This window comes from Epinephelus fuscoguttatus, linkage group LG6 (assembly GCF_011397635.1).
Source record: "Epinephelus fuscoguttatus linkage group LG6, E.fuscoguttatus.final_Chr_v1".
In the NCBI taxonomy this organism is placed as follows: Eukaryota; Metazoa; Chordata; class Actinopteri; order Perciformes; family Serranidae; genus Epinephelus; species Epinephelus fuscoguttatus.
Window position 1 is genome coordinate 9,704,570 of NC_064757.1, and position 20,591 is coordinate 9,725,160.

General features: G+C 41.5%; 1 protein-coding gene across 1 annotated transcript in view; it reads left to right on the forward strand.

Moving 5' to 3' along the window:
- Positions 1 to 20,591, forward strand: part of tacr1a (tachykinin receptor 1a) — an 80,281-nt gene that overhangs the window by 40,746 nt on the left and 18,944 nt on the right. Inside the window, exons 3-4 of the mRNA XM_049578360.1 lie at positions 16,843 to 16,993; positions 19,765 to 19,961. Of these exons, the coding sequence (XP_049434317.1) occupies positions 16,843 to 16,993; positions 19,765 to 19,961 (348 nt within the window). The remainder of the gene's footprint in view (positions 1 to 16,842; positions 16,994 to 19,764; positions 19,962 to 20,591) is intronic.

Here is a 20,591-nt window from a genome sequence, read left to right on the forward strand (position 1 = left end):
ACCCTGCTCTGCTGCCAGCCTTCCTATTGCCCTCCCCTTCTACTGCCTCTGTCACATTTCTCTATGGAAATATAGTTTGTTGTGAACAGCGCAACAGCAATTTCATTGTTCATTAAGGGGTGCCAGCTGCACTTATTACTTTTTTAATGAAACTGTAATCAGTGACACATAGGAACTGAGTGAGAAGGCAGCAGTCATTCAGCTCAGCTGCTGAAGCTGTAAATGATACATTTGATTAAGGCTGACCCCAGGCCAGATCCTACATGTGTTTCTTTGCGGGCGTTGCCCCATTGCCACTATCGCAGTCACCCTGTCTGCTGCCTTTGCAGTCAGTGGGAATCAGTAAGTATGGCCTCTTGGAGAGTTTTAATAGATGACACTGTTTGTGAATGCACACTCACATAGATAACTGTTGTACATCTCCACCCCCATGACATAATCACACCTACCAGAGAGACACAAACACTTCTACACTGTAAGAAAAAGATAAGAAACTCTCCCGTTCCCTCCTTTTACCTTTTTATCTGTCTCTGTTCTGGAGTCTACCCTGGGAACCAGATGAATCTTTGAGTTCACGTTTTATTTGCTCTGGCGGATGTGTTCCTCCCTCCCCTTCAGACAGATTTCCAGCTGAGATTTCTACTCATAACGAAACAATACGTGATAATGTCATTTTTGGCTCAAGCATCCTTGAGCTGAGGACAGTATAGAAAGCATCCAAACACTATCCAAACAGCATAGTAACTGTCATAAGTGCACCTAGATAACAGCACCTGGATCACAATCATAATTGGGATGATTGAAATTAATGACTGTTACTCATTGGGGTTACTGTATGAGGTATGTGCAAATGCCAATGCTCATCTGGTGGGAGAGACATAGGACAGAGAGGGCAGAAAAGAGAGCTGCAGGATGAGGGCTGTATTTTCAATTTTTTTTTTTTTTTTTTTTTTTTTTGCCTTTTTTCAGAAAGCTGCCTACCCCAGCTTCAACAAAATGAAGTCATTTTGAATTTTCCTCACCTTTTTATCCTGCAGAGAATATTTGCTTCTCATGAGAAAAGAAGTACAAGAACACGTCACAAATTAGATCAGTGTTATGCTGAAGAAAGACACACACACATAATAAATACATACAATACATACGGTATGTAACATTTGGGTTTATGTTGGTTGGATTATATGGAGGAGCAGGATGGTGACTTTCTTAAAGGTCCCATATTATGCTCACTTTCAGGTTCATACATTTCATTTGGGTTTCTAGAACATGTTACAAACTATAATGTTAAAAAAAAAAACAACACATTATTCCTCTCGTACTGTCTGCCTGAAAAAATCTGTCTTCACCGTTTTAGCACCTCTCTCTTTCAGTGTTCCTCCTGAAAATGCTCAGTCATCTCTGACTGGTCAGTGTTTCTGGGTCTTTCACATAGCCAAACTGACTGTAACAGCACTGTAGTGGCACTGTCTATCTTTATATAGTTGTGACATCACAACACGAAATCCTAATGATTTGCTTAAAGGCACAGTGTTTGAATATCTTCCCAAGATGTGTCCTCATATAAGAGCATCACTTTTTGGGTTTACTTGACCTTATACTTCATTCTACTTAAAGGAGCTATATGTAAGAAATCTAAAGCAAATAGCCGTAAAATCCTCCTAATATGTCACAGAGACTAAGGAATAATGTTCATATAACATACTGATCTCACCAACAACAATAGTACGGCCAGAATATTCGCATTTAATAAAATATTTTACAGTCTGCAAATCATGTTTATGTTTTGAATTTGTGTTTTGGCCTGTTGCGCCACCCACCACCGTCTACCAGTCACGCAGTCAATAGAGTCTCAGCATCAGATACAGTTACGACTGAGCTACAGCAGCACAGCAAGCAGCATTAGCAGTGTTCCGGTACATAGCATTAGCAGCCGGCTCCTCCTCAGCTGTATCCCGGCAGCAGCGTTAGCAGCAGAGAAGCCAGACTTGCTCGAACGGTCCACTGAAAAACCGAAGATCACGGGCGCGGTGACACGGCCTTGCCACGGCAGCCACCCGTGGGCAAACAAATCAGTCTCTAGCGTGCTGCTGTCCAGCAATCTCAAATCTGTAGGGGAGGGGGGGCGGACACGACTCGCGGCAGTATTTTGAATTTGAGTGCAGTAACCATTGTGGCCACATTCTTACATAAAGCACCTTTAACTTCAACCTGTTGTCCTTGTTCATGGACCCTTTTGTGTGCCATCTACTGGTGGTAAGAGCACAATACACTAATCCATGTAAAAACAAGATGGCAGCCTTCTCTGCCAAGTCAGTCTGCAGCCCTTGTTCTTGACTCACATATCATTGAACTAACCAATCAGAAGCTAGAGGACTAAAGGCCAAAACACACAACACAATGTACAACCCCAAACCAGCGGCAGACAGACGCACGTCAGGGCTCCTGGACATGCTGCCCCACTGCACTTCACGCCACTGTCCTACTTTCAGCCTTGCTCCCCCCCCCCCCGAATTAAATGCATTTCCCCACTCACTTTATGCTTGTACATACCAGCTCCCGTAACAGCTTCTTGTCTCTGCTTCAATGGTAACTTGACTCTTCTCCTCACCATTGATGCGTAAAGAGAACTCTGTTGCTGTGTCATGTGTGACGAAGATTGTATGAGGAGAAACTGGTTGTTGAGGTTGAGAAATATCCCGAGCTAAACGACCCACAATCTAATCATTGTGAAGACAACTGCCAAAAAGATATTGCCTGGTGAGTTATAGCTCTGGAGAGCAGCTCTTCAGGTGATAAATCAATATTCAAATTTGTTGATTCAAATTTAATTCATGGGTGTCCAGACATGATTTTAAGATAACGCAAAAGTGGAGGAAGTACAGATCTTTCAGTGAAGTAGTAATGACTTAATGTGGTCGGTTGCTGATGAGTTGCAGCACAGTGCGTCCTGTGTGTGCTAGGGGCAACACTTGATGTGCATCACCTGACGTGCCTTTAGACTGAGGTAAAAGTGTGACAAACCCAATGCGTTCTCACCCCACTCTTTCAATACCATTGCTTTGTCAGTGGACCTATACGTCAGGTCGTATACACTTTCAGTTTTTGATGTTCAGGGACGGCATGTCAGTTTACACTCTTTACATCCATGTAGTCTTTTTCAAAATAAACTTAAAACATACGTACAATGCTTTGCTTTTAGGTTAATTTACTTGGGTTTAGGCAACAAGAGCATGTGTTCAGGCTTGGCGTGACTTAAAATTAGGTACACTTATTACTAACGACATGTAACGTCATGTGACGTACCTCAGTACTGTAGCATACCACACGTACTAGCACACTCTATTGTTATTAAAATAACTCCACTGATGTTTTGTTTCACACAGGAAATGATCAGTGGGATTTCAGTCGAGAGAGTTTACTGGCCCATACACCACCCCCTTCACCTGCCCCGTACACACTTTCATGCTCTCTATACCACCAAACAGTGTGTTTCATACTGCTGCAAAGGTTGTCTCTGTACGTTGGTGTCCGACGCTGACGTCTGCTGACAAAGCGTTGGTATTTGACGATGTGGGAGTGAGAATGGGCTGAAAAACCAGTGACAGATTCACTAATGAAAGCATTAATAATGTAAATAATATCTGTGTTAACTTAACATGAATATGTAAATAGTTAAGTGTGTAAATTGGCACAAATAGATGATTTAACTTCACTTCTGAACTTTATACACACGTACATTATGAGACCCACACTCAAAGAGAGGAAATCACAGAGTGAGCACACCTCGTTCTCTGTGATCTCTCTCCACTAAATTGGGCTTCACACAACATGAGCCTGAGATTAGTGCCTGCAAGGCAGTGAGAAGAGAGGCATCCTGTTACCTCCTTTTTTCTCTTGCCTCTGCTGGCAGGCAAAGTCAAAAGAACAGCTGCCCTTCCTCCCAACACACACATTCATTAATTATGTATACTGGTACAAACACCCACATCTTTAAATAAACAGGCACAATTGAATTATGCATGTAAACATGCCTTTCCTTCACATAATTCACACTTTAGTGCTCATATACTGTAGAATAGATGTTGATACAGTTCATTTCATGATAGAGGATTGAGCTGAGGGTGAGCTCTGCCACTCATATTTGTTGCATTTGCATTCATATTCACACACACACACACACACACACACACACACACACACACACACACACACACACACACACCCACACACACACACACACACACCAGCGGCCAGGAAAATAAAGACATTTGAAGCATGTTTATCCGCTGGGGGAGAGAGGAGGCAGCAGCAGCAGAAATTAAAACAACATAAGTTACTGTGTATAATTTGTCAGGGTGTCTGTGGCCTCTGTTGAAGGAGGTTTTATTGACTCAGCTTGTGTGACAGCAAGGTGACATGGTACAGATCCTATTCCCCAATGTGTCATCCATCAGTGGCGGTTAAGGGTCTACTGGGGCCCTCTGGGGAGATGGTTTCTGTCAGAGGGAGTCCCTCTGCTCTAACAAGGTAATACTTCAGTTAGAGTTGGTTTGTTGTAAATGAAAACTTTGAAAAAAGTATGCATAAAAGTTTTTCTTTTCTTTTTTTTTCTTTCCTTTTTTTTGAAGTGCAGTTGGGCCAGTGCATTGCTTTTCAAAGTCTAGGCAAAGACCCTCCACCGGTAATAGTAACAGTGGCGGAATGTGAATGTGACTGTGTACATTAACTCAAATACTGTACTTAAGTATGCATTGAATGTGACTGAAATTACAGGTCCTGAAATTCCCTAATAATTTCATCGAAATTTCCTGGAAGGTTTTGTGTAATTTTGTGCAAATTCTCAGGAAAGTATAGACCAGTGGTTCTTGACTAGGGGTCCAAGGGGACCTGAGGGGTGCTAATGGAGTTCCAGGGAATTCCTGATCATAGGTTTCAGTCCCTTCATGGTTATCTCCTGAACTGTTGTTGACAGCTATAGAATTCTGGTCTTATTCACATTTAACAAACAAAATTTTTTCATATGGAGGTCCCTGAAGCAAATTTTATCAAATGCAGGTCCGTGTTCTAATGATGATTCTGTTACTAAACCCAACATAGTGACAGGGAATTTAGGAAACACTTCTGTGAGTTGTATTAGAGGGTAGGCGTGACTATGGTCTAATGGGTTGGAGGACTTGTTAAAAACACCATGACAATAATTTGCACAGCCAACAGTGGTCGGCTGGCAGTAACATGGTGGAAGATTAGCTCGCTAGAAGTAATAGTTGGCAATAGCCTTGTAGGTGCTAGCGGTCCAATGAGAGTCTCGTGATACAAGCAAAGAAAGGGACCCACTTGTAAAAGCATTTCTCCATAGTGCCTCTAGTGGCCAAAAACACCACAGGGTACCTTTAAATCCCATTCACATACAACACTGCAAGGAAAACCTCAACAAAAGAAAAAAAAATCCATTCATAAAAATAAAATAATCAGTAGATAGAAATAGATTTTGTACAACAGTAGGCCTATGCATGATCAGATTGAGAAGCATTTACATTATGTGTGCAGGCTGCTCAATCTGCTGCCATAATAATAAATAAATAGTAACCAGAGTACGCCATTATATATCAGCAAATATGTAGTCTCGTTTTTGATACTTTTACCAATAGTAGTTGATTGCATGTGCGTGTGTTTTTGAGCAGTAGCAAACAGTATTTTTTCATGATTTTAACAAAGTGGTCGACAGTCAGTGTTTGAAGACACATAAATGTTTTCAAATTTGGGAAAATCACCAGAGGCTGGCTTCCTTTCATTATTTGTTTTCTACAGTTGAAATGCGCACACAGAAACTCCTAACATCAAAAAAAGAAAAAAAAAGTAAAGAAAAGAAAAAGAAAAAACAACAAAAACGAAACAAAACAAAACCCCACAAGTCAAACAGTGAAAAGTGTCAACCCACATTAAAAAGCCTCTGTGAGGTCTTGGAAGAACAGTTTGGTGTTTCTGTTTCTTAAAGATATAATAGGTAACATTTCTGCATTAAAACAGCAAACAGCACATTTCTTTCATTAACTGCTTGCCATTTTGCAACATAGTCATCCAGTAGGGACCTAATTTATTGGTGTGATATTGATTCAGCTCACTACAATGTGCTACTATGACAAATGACCTATACCAGCCACCCAGTTAATGTGTAGGCCCCAGATCGCCACACATTAATTTTCTTTTTTTCTTCCTCTTTTTTTTTTTTTTTTTTTTTTTTTTTTTTTAACCATTTAACAAGGGTAAAAACCAGTGGCAGCTGCTGGTCTTTCAAACAGGGGAAGTTCACTTTAATGTTTACATCATAAAATTTGTCATATTGTAGCGAGGCAGTAACTTATAAAAGGAACATTTAATTGAAGCCGTTTTTCAGCCATACTCATGCCATAGAAGAACCACAGGAAAACACACCTCAATGATTTTCAGATGAGTTTACAAATGGTGAAAATTAGCTATATGGCTTATGGAAATAAGGAACTCTGGACGGCTCGAGCTCGAAGTGCAATGATGCCGGTGTGTATTTCCAAAGCGCTGTCAGTCACAAAGGGGTTCAGCCTTTTAGACAATTCCTCCGATCATCATGCGTACACCGAGCGTCCTCTCCTGCATACCACTCCATTAGGTCCCAGGGAAGCTGAGTCTCCCTGGAAGTGACGATTTTGTTGCATTCATCCAATGACCGTCTCGCTTTGCTGCATGAAAAAAACCTGCTCAGCACTGTAGGAGTGCAAGGAGGTTCTGCGTCCACTGTGCCGACACTCGAATGTATGACAGGGAGGTCGCGTTTGAAAACTGGTGATAAACAGCTGATGTTTGAACATCATAGTCATGATGTTAAACGCATCCTAGAGCATGTTTAATGCAATGAAAATTCTTATTTTAATGTAAATTCAATAGTGCATATTTAACCATTTCTTCTATGAAATTTTAGGGGAAGTTCAGCCTCCCTTGTTGTCTCAGTGCAATCGCCCCTGGTAAAAACCTTATTTCATTGTAGAGCTGCTTACAGTGCATTGATTCACTCAGCCCCTCTTTGCCGTGCTCTTTCTCTCTGTTTACCAGACCACAGTGACAAGCTAAATGAGCCAGGTTCACCGCTAGTGCAACCTATGGTCCCTCTACCTTATTCCCCGTCTTGGAAACTATTTCGCCAAGGGAAGAGTCAACACGCAGCTCCAGAGACGGACCATAACAACAACAACAACAGAATAACATTAGTTGTAGGGGCAGTCAACTCATCTAATGCTAATGATCAATTAATACATTACTTTCTGTATTGACTATTGTAACACAGTTGTCTTTGGCCTCCCCACCAAACTCCTTAACAGACTTCAAATCATACAAAACTCTGCTGCCCGGGTCATTACCAGCACCAAATCATCTGACCACATCACCCCATTCTTATCCAACCACCCTGGCTTCCTGTTCAGTACGGGATTGACTACAAAACTGTCTGCTCACCTTCAGAGCCCTCCACAATGTAGCCCCCACCTACCTCTCTGACCTCCTCCAGGAATACACCCCCCTTACACTCCCTGCGCTCTTCCTCTGCTAGTCTCCTGACCATTCCCACCTCATGCCTCAGCACCATGGATGCCAGGGCTGTCAGCTGCACTACCTCCAGGACCTGGAACTCCCTGCACCGACACAATTGACAGGCTGACAGCATAACATCAAAACATCATTCAAATCCCATCTCAAAACCCACCTTTTCAAACTAGCTTACTCATTCTAACACTGACAGGACCCTCTACCCTGTACTCCTAGGGATGTTCAGGGACTTCAAAAGTTTCTTGTACCCATCCCCTTACTTGTGTTTTTCACCATTTAGCAAAGTAGCATGTTGCATATTTTGCTACAGTATTGACCTTCCAGAAACAGCTGCATTCATACAATGAAGTGAAACCCCTCGACTACACATGCATTTTATCCTTTTAACTAATTGTGTCACCTCTCAAACTATTTGGTTACACCAGTGAAGTCAATATGTATGTAAGACTTTTGTACTGTATTTCATATTTGTAATTAATTTTAGATCACTTTTTGAGAGATCTGTTTTCAGACATTACAGGGTCTTTTTCCGTTGATCACATTATTTCGACTTTGATTAATATTGTTAAGAATAAACTATGAAAAGCTCCAAGGGGGATATTTTGTATCAGCACTGCTTTTATTCTAATGACTTAACTTTTGGGTACGCCTCAGAGGTAATTGGTTGTTTTCAAAAGCTCATTTACATCTCTGTTGTTTTTCACCTGTTACAGAAGCTTGCTAATCTCTCTGACCTCTCATCAGTATCACATTTCAGCAGCTGGATTCATTTTGTTATGGTACCATTGTTTATTTCGACAGTGTAGAGCCAAAATCCCAGCAAAGGATGTTTTTTAATGTGGTGTTTAATGTGGCACCAACCATCTTAACCACCCACAAAGCCACTTTAATCATGCAAATCAGAAGGATCTGTGAATTTATCCATCAGCTCTCTCTGCATCATTAACACTTTGATGATTCACTGTCTGGAGGACTTTGGAGGAAGGAGCACTTCAGAAACAGTGCATATGTCATTTAGATGGACACAGCATCTGATGTCAGTGTGTCATTTTAAGCACTCTGGTTTTGGGAGGTGTGTGCAGAGATGTGGCAGTTTAGCAATGATGAAACACAGTGGCAGCCTTTGAACCTCTCTGTCTCTCAGAGAATTGACCCTGACAACATCTTCACCCACAGGCTGATCCTGGCAAGTCACACTGACACAGTTGACTTTTTCAAAGAAAGAAAGTAGGTTTGCTTTGACAGTGGCATTAGAAAAAAAATCTAGATGCCTGAAAGCTGAGAAATAACATATGCTTTAGCAACAGGAGAGCCAAGAATGTAAATGTTGATTTTTTTTTTCTCTTCTTTTAATGTGTCCCAGATTGGAGAGTCACCACATTATTTTAGCTTTTACAAGACGGAGATATATTAACAAGCACTCCTGCTTCTTCTCCGTCTTCAGGCTGTTGTGTAAACCAAGACATTTATCTTAGCTAGTGGTGAATTGCAAATGTGAATGAACTACCTGGTGTCCTTTATATTAAGCCTGTTTTTCATGTAAGGGAATTAGCAAGCTGTTACAGCCAGTTTCACACCTCAGCAAATCCAAATAAGGATGCCAAAGACAGTGAGCAAAAGTATATTTAGTCTGGTTACATTTCCCCAAAACTGAGCTCATATTTAGCAAATAACAGATGTGATACACAGTATGTTGTCTATGCTGTTCAATCTGAACTGAGAAACACACTTCCTCCTACATTACACACACACACACACACACACACACACACACACACACACACACACACACACACAGACAACGAGTTTGCCTTTAAACTCTGGGCACTTCTACATACAAATCACATTTCTACTAGTAATTGGATTGCGGAAGCTTCCGTTTTCTCTGAATTGATCTTCCTCAGCCTTGTGGTAAAGGTTATCGGCACCTTGTGTGACCTGCTGCTATGTGCATTGGCTTTGGTAACACTTTAAATAGTGTTTTATTGCATGGTGTGGGAGAATGCTTGACTTCTTGGTTTAATTAAAGACAAGATTAGATTTTATTGCGTTTCTTCTTTCCGCTCATGTGAAGGGAGAGGGTAAAAAAAGCACAGCTGTCACTAACAACATTAACGACGGCTCTTACTATTGAGCTGTGCCAGTGAGCCGACACGCACAACCATGTTCACAGCTGAGTCCCAATTACATTCACATTTTAAACAAATTGAATATGCGGTAGAAGTGTGACCAAACTAAGAATAATCGCAAAAGTGAGTATACATGTTTTAAACAAAACCCTGCTTTTTAAGTGTGTTGTTGATGTACAATATTATCCTACAATTCAATGCACAAAGGATATGGAGGAGCTTCCCACAGCTGAAAAACATTCAAACTAATAACAGATGGTGGTGAGACAGCTCAAGAAAGATGGTGTAAAACAAAAACATAAAGACATAAATTGTGCTTGTTTGTGTGAAGTTTAACAGTCAAGTCAAGCAGGCAGTTGAACACTAAATACTCCAACGCCACAGATTGGTTGTTTGTTGGTGCACATATTGCATTTCCTGTTGGTAAAAACTGCACTTGATTTCTTGTATCCTGCCTGCAAAAACAGTAGACTATGGCAATGTACTTATAGAGGAAAATTCCAATTAGTATGTATCATCGGTAACTGATATGGCCCTGCACAGCCTGCTCCATCCACACAGGTGTTTTCACTTTGTTTCACTGATTAGACCTCTCCTCAGGACTGCGTGGGTGCGCACTGACTGTGATATCTCTCTCCCTTTGTTGTTAGTGCAGTTGCACCTGTTGAAGCCTGGTCACAACGGAAAGTGGAACAGCGAAGTTCATCCGAGCATCCCCACAAAACAATTGGTGCTAGAAGTTTGGTGATGTGCGACCACTTGCAGGGCTAGTTTGCAACCAGCTGGCAAACAGTAACAATGTCGTGATAGCTCTGCTACAAAAGTAATCTAGTTAAGAGAATATGGTCATGAGAGCAGGGTGCCAACTACAGGGGAGTCAGGGGGAGCTTGGCTCCTCTTAATAAGACATAAGCTCCCCTGAAGGCATGATTTGTGAAAATTTGGGTGGTCTCAAAAAATATTTAGAATATTATTATTTTTAGTATTTTCTCAAATCACTGAACTCAACAGGCTTATTTTTAGGACAGGTGTCTATATGGGACAGGCATTTCATTCCTTTTGCACAAAACTGTTGCTCAGCAAAGATTGGAAATATGATCAAATTGTTAAGTTGAACCAGTATGAATGTTGCTTTAAAAACAAAAAAAAAAAAAAAAAAACTTAGCTTAGATCTAGCTCTGACAAACGGCATCACAAAGGATTATGGAACCCAGCACTGCAACACAAAACCACTATATCTAGTTATCTAGTTGTGATAAACCCCTTTGATTCTTTTGATCGGTGAACATTTATGGACTAAATGAATATGAATGTTACTGGGAAATCGAAGAGTGGACACATGATTCTGACTTTATGACAGCTGGTAAATCTGAATTGATTACGGTCCCCTCTGGTGCTCATGGTTTCAGTAAAATGCACTTAACGATTTAATTGCGGAGAATCTAACTGAGTTAATAATATGTAGCATGTCCATATTGACATAAATGTAAACATTCATATTTGTATGTGCGATCTAAACAGCTAATGAACGTTAGCTCAAATGGGTAGCCAACAGAGCATGTGAGCGGAGCGGGGAGCGGGAGGATTTTGTGTTGAGCGAGGAGCGGCTATTTTTTTAAAAGGTGGAGCGGAGCCTTATCTCTCCCTCCAATTTCGCTCCGGTCGCTCATGCCCCACCCAGAATGCATCTTTGCACCTGCGCACTCCCACACTATTTTCTTTCAAAACTATGGAGTTTACTGTGTACTTCAGAAAAGAAACTGAGAAGAGAAGTGCGGGGAGAGGCGAGAGGGCTTTGGAGGTCGGCCGCTTAACCTGGTCTGTCTCCTCTACACTTTGACTTATTTACACCCTGCCAGCAATACCGTGTAGAACGGACCCTAACTGCGGGGAGAGGGCTTCCCCAAAGAATCTACCAAGCTCATGTTTTGTTGGTGCCGTAGCATTGTTCCGATCTCTCATTAGTCTGACGTCCCGTTGTTCCGATATGTGATTATTACTGTATTTGTGTACCACAGAGGATCAGCAATGCAACAAATGTAGGCGGGCGTATTTCTGCCTTGATGGTGCGCTGCGACCAGCTCTAGGTCAGCTGGGAAAGGCTTGAGGCGAAGCAGGTTCACAGCTTATGTGTTTGCCACTTTCTTTTTCATTTTAACCCACACCATGATCTTTTCCTAACCCTAACCAAGTAGTTTTTGTGCCTAAACCTAACCAGACCTTAACCACAGGGCATCATGATGATTTCGGAACAACGGGACTTCGGAACAATGAGTTTAATATAGTCGGAACAATGGGATGTCGGACCAATGGGCTGTCGGAAAAATGGGCAGACCCAGTTTTACTTGTGAATAGAAGATTACAGGTTAGGGCAGTACGACGCAGATTTGTTGAGCAGAGTGGTGAGCGAGTGGAGCGGGATAAAGTTTGTGATGGAGCGGAGCGGAGCAAAGAATGTGCAGAACCAAGCGGAGCGGACAAGCGGCTCAAAGTGACAGGTCTGCAAGCGAGGAGCAGAAATTTTCACCCGCTCCACTCCACTCACATGCTCTGGTAGCCAACAACCTAGTTTTATACATCCGCTACTTTTAAGTGATCTCCTTGGCAGCAACACTGGGTGTCTAACTGAGACTACTGTATTATATTGTGATGTTTTGTTTTGATACCCATGTGGAGGATGATGTGGTCACACGGAACCTGTTTATATAGAATACATTATAAAGTCATTGTAAAGAACACTGGGCCTCATTCATCAATATCTTCCTAAGTTTTCCTTAAATTGGTTCTTAAGAAAGCTCTTTAGAAAAGTCTGTGTCAGATTCATGTTGTGTTCTTAAACCGCAGAATTGATCACACCAGTGTTCTTATAATGATGAATGCCATTGTCGTAGTTGAAGGCATATGTCAGTTGATGCTAATTAGGGCATGAGAATGCAGGGCCGTGTGCACACACAGAAAATGAAGAAGAAAATGTTGAGAGAATTAAACTGAGTATGTCCAAAAGAAAGTCCTATGAGGGTGGAGCACCAGACTAGCAGCCATATTTAGTAGCATCAGGAGTGGATATAAAACCACACAAAAAGATTCAGAGACAAGCACCATGGCACTCTCAAAGTAGTGTGTGTGTGTGTGTGTGTGTGTGTGTGTGTGTGTGTGTGTGTGTGTGTGTGTGTGTTTAGAGAGAGACAGAGTGAGGGGGAGGAGGTCAAGGTGTATCCCTCTTGCTGTGAGGCAACAGCGCTAACCACTGTACAATCGTGCCGTCCAGCATATTTATTGTTACATTTTTTTTCTAAAAATCAGATCCATTGTTTTATTTTGTCATACCATGTAACCTCTGTAACCAGCATAAACCAAACTACAGATAGTAATGCAACAATACTGTAAGAACACTAGGCATATCAGACCTCCGTCCCTTATTATAGCTTTGGCTTTCACTGCAGTGAAGGATTAATTTTAAAGGTGTCCTCCTCAGTTTAGTCTGTAAGGCAGACTAGTGTCTCTGTAAATCTTAAAGTCTCCAGTGCATATGAGTTCCCTTCAGGCTAAAGACTCCACCTGACGGAGCTCTCAAGGCTCTGATATTAGTTGTCTATGCAAGTTCTCTCTTGGCTGGTGAACACATCTTCTGTGCAGTGTATCTGTGTCTCAGCGTGTGGTCATTTCTAAGTCTAAAGGCGCCTTAAGCCCTTAGACAACTTACACCTTTATCATTCTTATGACTACAAAATATATATGCATACTGTCATCCCCTGCATAGCTGAGCCCAACTTCAAACTGAACACAGGTCTAATCAAGCAGAGTAATTGCAAACACCTGTGTGGATCAGGCAGCTCTGCAGTCCCAAGGCACTCTGATGAAAGCTCCTGTGCTCCTGGGTATTTGGTGGGATTAACATAATTGTAGTTAATTGCCAAGAAAATGGCCTGTGAGTCTCATCTGCAGCATTTACAGAGGGGAAGACAGATTGTCCCTCTGTGGGTGCTGGAGTCAGGGGGTCTTCCCTCTCTAAACACAGTTAAACACGATATATACACTCGCTCTACACAGCTCAGTGTGATATAATACGATTTTCCACATTTTAATGGACATTAATGCACACACACACACACACATTCGTACATGAACAGACCACAATACTCCCTATTAACCTGTGCAAACACTTAACAGGGAATTAACACGATTAAACAGCGTGTCTGTGATAGATTACCAAATCATGAGCTAAATACTTTAACTGTCATATTTAATTATCTCATTAAGGGTTTAAATTCATTGGACAGGTATTGAAGCAGAGGTCTAACCAATGCCCCTCACATCTTAAATTGTGTTACAAAACCAAGCAATATCTTAGTCCTCTGGCAAACAAACTAATGATGATTGATTTAGCTCTTGACTCGAATGAGTAACTTTTTATTATACTGCTTGCTGCATCAGTGCTTTGGAGATAGGGGGAGTTGTCAGGGAGAAAAAAAGATTCAAAGGCCTGCTGTTAACTCGGAAATATCCACTGCCACTGAAATGCCCTTAAAATAAACATTAAACTGCACGTGGGACACTAAGGACTTCTATTTGGTATTCACTATAAGGTCTAATGGTTATATGACACAGGCATATATGTTTCCAGTCGCCTCTCTGTCAGATCTGCTAGATTTCTGCCAAATGTATGCTCTTTTATGCTCTTATGTCTATTTCCCAAGTCTTGGGGGTGCTTTTTGTGGTTGGCTTTGAACAATGGTGGCACATGGCTGAGAGTCATTCATCAGGATAAGGAAATCAACTCACCAGTCTGCACACTCCCGCCGCTTCTGCTAGCTAGACAGGTTGAGGTTTTCAAATGTAAACATCAGTATACATCAAGGAAGAGATAGAGAAGAATGGACGTCAGCTGAACTAGCATCCTGCTCGCACTTGTACAGGTGATGGAAAATAAACTGGACGACCTCCATGCTGCATCAGTTACCATCAAGATATGTAATGAACTGTAATGTCTTTTGATACACTTAAACCTGGCTAAATCTTGGATGAGAAACTGGACTGGTCTCCCAACAATGACGTCCTCTACAGAAGGGGCAGAGCCGCCTGTTCTTCCTGCGGACACTGAGGTCCTTTGATGTGTGTGTGGAGATGTTGACGTTCTATCACACAGTGGTGGCCAGTGCACTGGCGAGGGAAGCAGCTTGACAGACAAAAACACCAAGGGTTTGGACAAGCTGGTTAAAAAAGCTGGTTCAGTGCTCGACTGGACCCACTAAGAACTGTAGTGCAGAGGGGCACATTGAACAAACTGAGAGCTATAATGGACGATAGCAGACACCTCTCCACAGCCTCCTGGAGCAACAGAGGAGCAGCTGCAGCAGTCGGCTCATCTCACTTTGTTGCAGAACAGAGCATTTCAGGAGATCCTTCGTACCCATGGCACTAAGACTGTTTAAGGCCTCCTGAATCCAATCTCACACACACACACACACACACACACACACACACACACACACACACACACACACACACACACACACACACACACATCACATTAGCCACAACAGGACTGGACTGTGCAATTTTGATTAATTTGATTTGATTTGATTTTTAATTTCCGATCTGACAGAGCAGAGGACTCTGGTGAGAGAAGGAGAGTCATGTGCTTTACCGTGAGTAAGGACTGGTGTAATGGTAGAAACATGAGGTGCTGTCCTGTTTCTGCTTTAGATCACTGCTATATGCCATTTAGAGGCGGCTTCAGTGCAGCGAAGTACCTAGAGGCCTGAATGACAGAAACATAAGCTCAGTGTCCATTTCTTATAATTATCCAATTTAAAGTGGACAAGGGATGGATTTTTAAGAGCTTTCAATTAAGTGCTATAACTGCACTTAATCTTAACAACAAATCAACATTTTGAAAAGAACTAATGATTTTTGTGGAGGAAGATCAACACATCCACATGCTCTGCTGGGATTGTGGTCTGCAGCCTGTTGGCTGTGAGGCCTGCAGCGAAGAACACCTGCTCGGAGGGCACTGATGTCCCAGGGATGGCCAGATAGCGCCTTGCTAAGATGGCAAGCCTCAGAAATCTTCTCTCTTGTTCTTTGCGTCAGGGAAGGAAATTATTTTCAAAGAATGGGGAGATGGCCCTCAAGCAGGCTGTCATTCCACCTCACTCTCTGTCTCTTCCCCCTGACGTGCCGGGTTGTGTTACTCCCCTCCCAGAAGTTGCACCATGGCACTGCTGGTGGCAACATGTCACTCTGTCTTGGTAGCAGAAGCAGCAGCAGCAGCAGCAGCAGCAGTCTTGAGGCCCCCAATGGATGCCTAGTCCACAAACCTTGCCAATTCCAACAGTTGTGTTTTTGAGGTTTATGCAAATGAACCTATAGACCAACATGCGTAACTGGTCATAAACATTCTCTGTGGTTAACCGATTAATGGTTAACTGTTGACAACACTTATCATATATTTTTACATTTAATTACATTTCTTCACAAAGCTGATCAGGTCTAGTCATAATCTAAGCTTGTGAGGGTTGTGGAGCAGGGGGTGTAGGTTTGGTTTTAGAAGTACATGTGTTACTTGATGTTCTATTCAAATAGAACATTATTAAAAATACATATATTTTTTATTTACCTGGAAAATGTAAGTAGAGGTTGTTTTCCTGCCTTGAAGAGTGTCTGCATGTATTTCTCAGATTTTGCTGAGCTCCACAACATTTTTCCTGCTCTTTTTTGTTTTATCTCCAGTTCTGTTTGGAATTTATGCTGCTCACAAACAAACTGGATTTCTAGTTTGCATGACATGTAAGTAACTTGGTGACCTGAGAAAGTTGATTGTAACCTGATAACTCAAAGCTCCTCCTCACATACCTTCTATCTACACTTATGCTGCCTAAATAGACCTCCTCTCACTCTTCTGTTGATTTTGTTAAAACTGTTTGGGCGGGACAACTACCTCTGTTATCATCTTGTCATCACATAATTCCCTGCATAGCTTCACCCAACAAATGCCTGACTAGAGGTCTAATCAGCCAGAATAATTGAAAATAGCTGTGAGGGTATGCAGAGCCTTTAAGTACATGCAAATGCACTGAAATTCTAACTGGGACACTTGAAAAGAATGAAGCCATTGTTAGTAACATATGTCTTGTTGTAGGTACTATGTGTGTGTGGCCATCCTGATCTACTTCCTTCCTCTACTGGTGATGGGCTGTGCTTATCTGGTGGTGGGACTGACCCTCTGGGCCAGTGAAATCCCTGGAGACTCTTCTGACCGCTACAAGGAGCAGCTGACTGCCAAACGCAAGGTAACTTGCATTTTAGACAGCTACCCACGCACCCTTAAAAATAAGGGTTCCGAAAGGATTCTTCCTGAAGGGCTGAGGTTCTAGCATTTCAACCCCAGACAGTACTCTTAAATGTAGGGATGTACTCATTGCTCCATCCAGCTCTTGCTGTGCGTCCTCTTCACCAGTGATACAGAGGAACTTCTGCACCTCGTTTATCATCCACAGAATGGGGTTGGCATGGCGAAATTTCAAGAACAGAAAAGAATAGGCTGACAAGAGTCCCTCTTAATGGGATAGTTTTTAAAATAGTGGGTTTGTGCAGTCAGTTAAGAGCAGGGGTGTAGTGTTACTGTACCAAATGCACTGGAACTATGCTCTGCCATGTTTTTCTCCAAGTGAGGAAACAGAATTCACAGTTCACATAATCTGGTTGAAACGCTTAAAAGATTAAACCATTACTAAAGCATATGTCATCCTGGAAATAGTAAAAACAAAGAGTTATATTGACATTTAAGGTGTGTTGATTTAGTCACATTGTCAACTGAACTGAACTGAACCAGACTGATTGGTGGAAACAAGGCTTTTGTAAACTAAGGGTTCAATTAAGAACCCTTTTTGAAAGAGATCGTTAAGATCGTTGAATGCATGGATGTTTAAAGCTCCTCACCCTCAAATATTTAAATGTTTACCCATGTATCAAATGGATGTAGATGTATCTGAATCCCCCTAATCAATATGTTTTACTTGTGTCCTGCAACAGTTGATATCTTTACCTTCATTTTATGGCGTACATCATCACATGGTTGGCCAATTGCTCCACTCTTTTGCTCCATGCTTTAATAATTCAATAACTATGAATTGGATTGCAATGAAATTTTGTACAGATATTCATGTTCCCCAGAGGATATATCCTAAAGACTTTGGTGATGAGGTTGAAATTTGTGGTTTTGAGTGAAATTTCTCAACATCTATTGGATGGATTGTCATGAGATTTGCTGCACACATTCATGTCTCTTTCGGGATGAATTATATTTTAATTTTGGTGATCCTCTAATTTTTCATTTACCACCATCATCAGGTCAAAAGTTTCATGTAATGACCAAATAACTGCAGTACTAATGACATTCCCATCACCCACAGCTGAATTAATCGTTAGTGTTAAAAAACAAACTTCAGTATGCTATCATGTTGAACATGCTGATGATGTTGAACATAGTAAACATTACATCTGCTAAACATCAGCATGTTAAAACACTATTATGCCTCAAAGTTTAGTTTTTCTCTCTCACTGACAATACAACTATAACAAAGACTTGTACATGGGAGAAAGGGCATTCATGACAATTCTCAGAATCTTCCTTCTTGGAGTCTTCCTTATTAGTTTCACAATTCCCTTGATCATGTTACCACAGTATGCATTATTATGGATCCCACTGCCTTTTTTGACAAGTCCTGTCCTATTGTGTTGTGATTGTCTAGAGCGTGAAACCTTCATTTAATAAACGTTCAGAGAGCAGGGGGAAGTAAACCCTGAGAAAAAAAATGACTAAGTCCACAGCTCTACATCCCGGCGTATGTGAACACTGGAGGAAAGCTGATAGAGGACCCTTGGTCCTGTGCAAGGACCCTGCCAACCTCCTACTCTCCCTCTGGTTGTCTGGCGGAGGAAAGCACAGCCTGGGACAGTGGGGTTGCTGGAGGCTGCTTAGGGGCTGTGGCCAGGCCTGAAGAGGCAGTCACAGCAGATGAGAGGAGGTCCAAAGTCTGCAGAGCATGTTAAAGAAACAGAGGGAGACTGGGAGGTCTGTGAGGTCAATGCCCATGTCCAAGTGATCTTGGCTTTCCACCAGTGTCTACACTCTCCTGGATGTGGAGTCTCAAACATGCTCTGCAAACACTGGTTCACCTCTCACCCACTATGACTGCCTCTCCAGCACCAGTAAAGCCTCTAGGTTTTTAGAAACAAAACATACATTAAGAGTTTGTAAAATGTGTTTTATGTTAAACTAAACTGCCCACAATGATAGCACAAAAAAAACCACATGGCTGTGGTTAGGATCAACATACACTTGCACTGCATGAGTATGGACACCTGGCCTATGCTAACACTTGAAAACAACGTATGGCATGTCTGGCAAAGAAAATCAGTGGGATCTATTATAACGCATGCAGGATAAGAGTCTGCCTCCTAGTCTAATGAGGCAGCCTCACAGATCTTTTACATCTGTCCATGCATGTTATTTTCAGTTCATTGTCAGTGAGCACTGTCTATTATTGACAGCTCAGATGATATGCCTATGAGTATTAGGTTTCCTCTGACAGACAGAGAGGTCAAAGCAGCTTAGCTTTGTCTGGACTGACAGATTTGTTGTTTAGTCAACAGAGAAGCTTGTTAAAGAAAGGAAGGTGAATGCTGAGTCCTCAGAGGAGACAGTGTACTGTATGTAGTGCAGCATGTATCATCATCGAAAGATTACAAAAACAAGCACAAAACTGTCAGAACCTGCTGTACCTGTCATATATGTACAGCATATATATATATATATATATACATAGGTACAGCAGGTTCTGACATATATGATATACATATATATATATATATATATATATATATATATACACACACATACATATGTGTATATAAATACCAATTTGTCACATCCCAGCCTTCAGCTGGTCTGATCTGCTCTGAAAAGTACATGGACACTGGTGAAAGCCATAATGGAGGGGGAAGCACTTCAGTACAAATGAACACTATGAAGACAAAATTGTGCTGTTGTATCCAACAGGTGGTGAAGATGATGATTGTGGTTGTGTGTACGTTTGCCATCTGCTGGCTGCCCTACCACGTCTACTTCCTGCTGCACCAGTTCTTTCCTGACATGTTTGAAGAAAGATTCATCCAGCAGGTTTACCTGGCCATCATGTGGCTGGCTATGAGCTCCACCATGTACAACCCAATCATCTACTGCTGCCTCAACGACAGGTCAGTCAGCACCTACATACACACACTTATGTATTACTTATTTACTGCAATTATCAAATATTTACCTCAACTGCAGAGACAACCAGGCCTCTTTTTGACCTGGCTTATTTTAGACACAGGGATAGTATGTATTATCATAAGTTAGTGAGAAGTCTCTCTGTTTTATGATCTGCTGCAATTTTAATTTGCACATTTAATAAAAAGTGTCAGTCCATAATGGCAACTGTATTATTTTAAAACAAATACTGCTTTCATTAATCCATTCATTTTCCATTTTTGGTGTTGAAGCTGTAGTTGGTAACATTTATAAAAAAAATAACTTTTTGTCATTTTTGCTGAAACTGTTACAATATCCTGACAGTACTTAATGGGACAGATAATCTGTGAAAAACAAATCATGTTCCTCAGCTTCCTCCTAGTACTTAAATGCCTAATGGCATTTGCAAGAATCCACCACAGGTGAAAAAACAATAACCAGTCAGAGCCAAGGAGTCTCTATCTTAGCTGTCAGTCTTAATCACTGCTCATGAACTGCGGTCAAATTGTCAAACTAGGCAGCCCTGATCAAATATGAACTGCATTGCCTATTTCTCACCACAAATGTTTTCAGAAACATATTTTAGTGTTCAG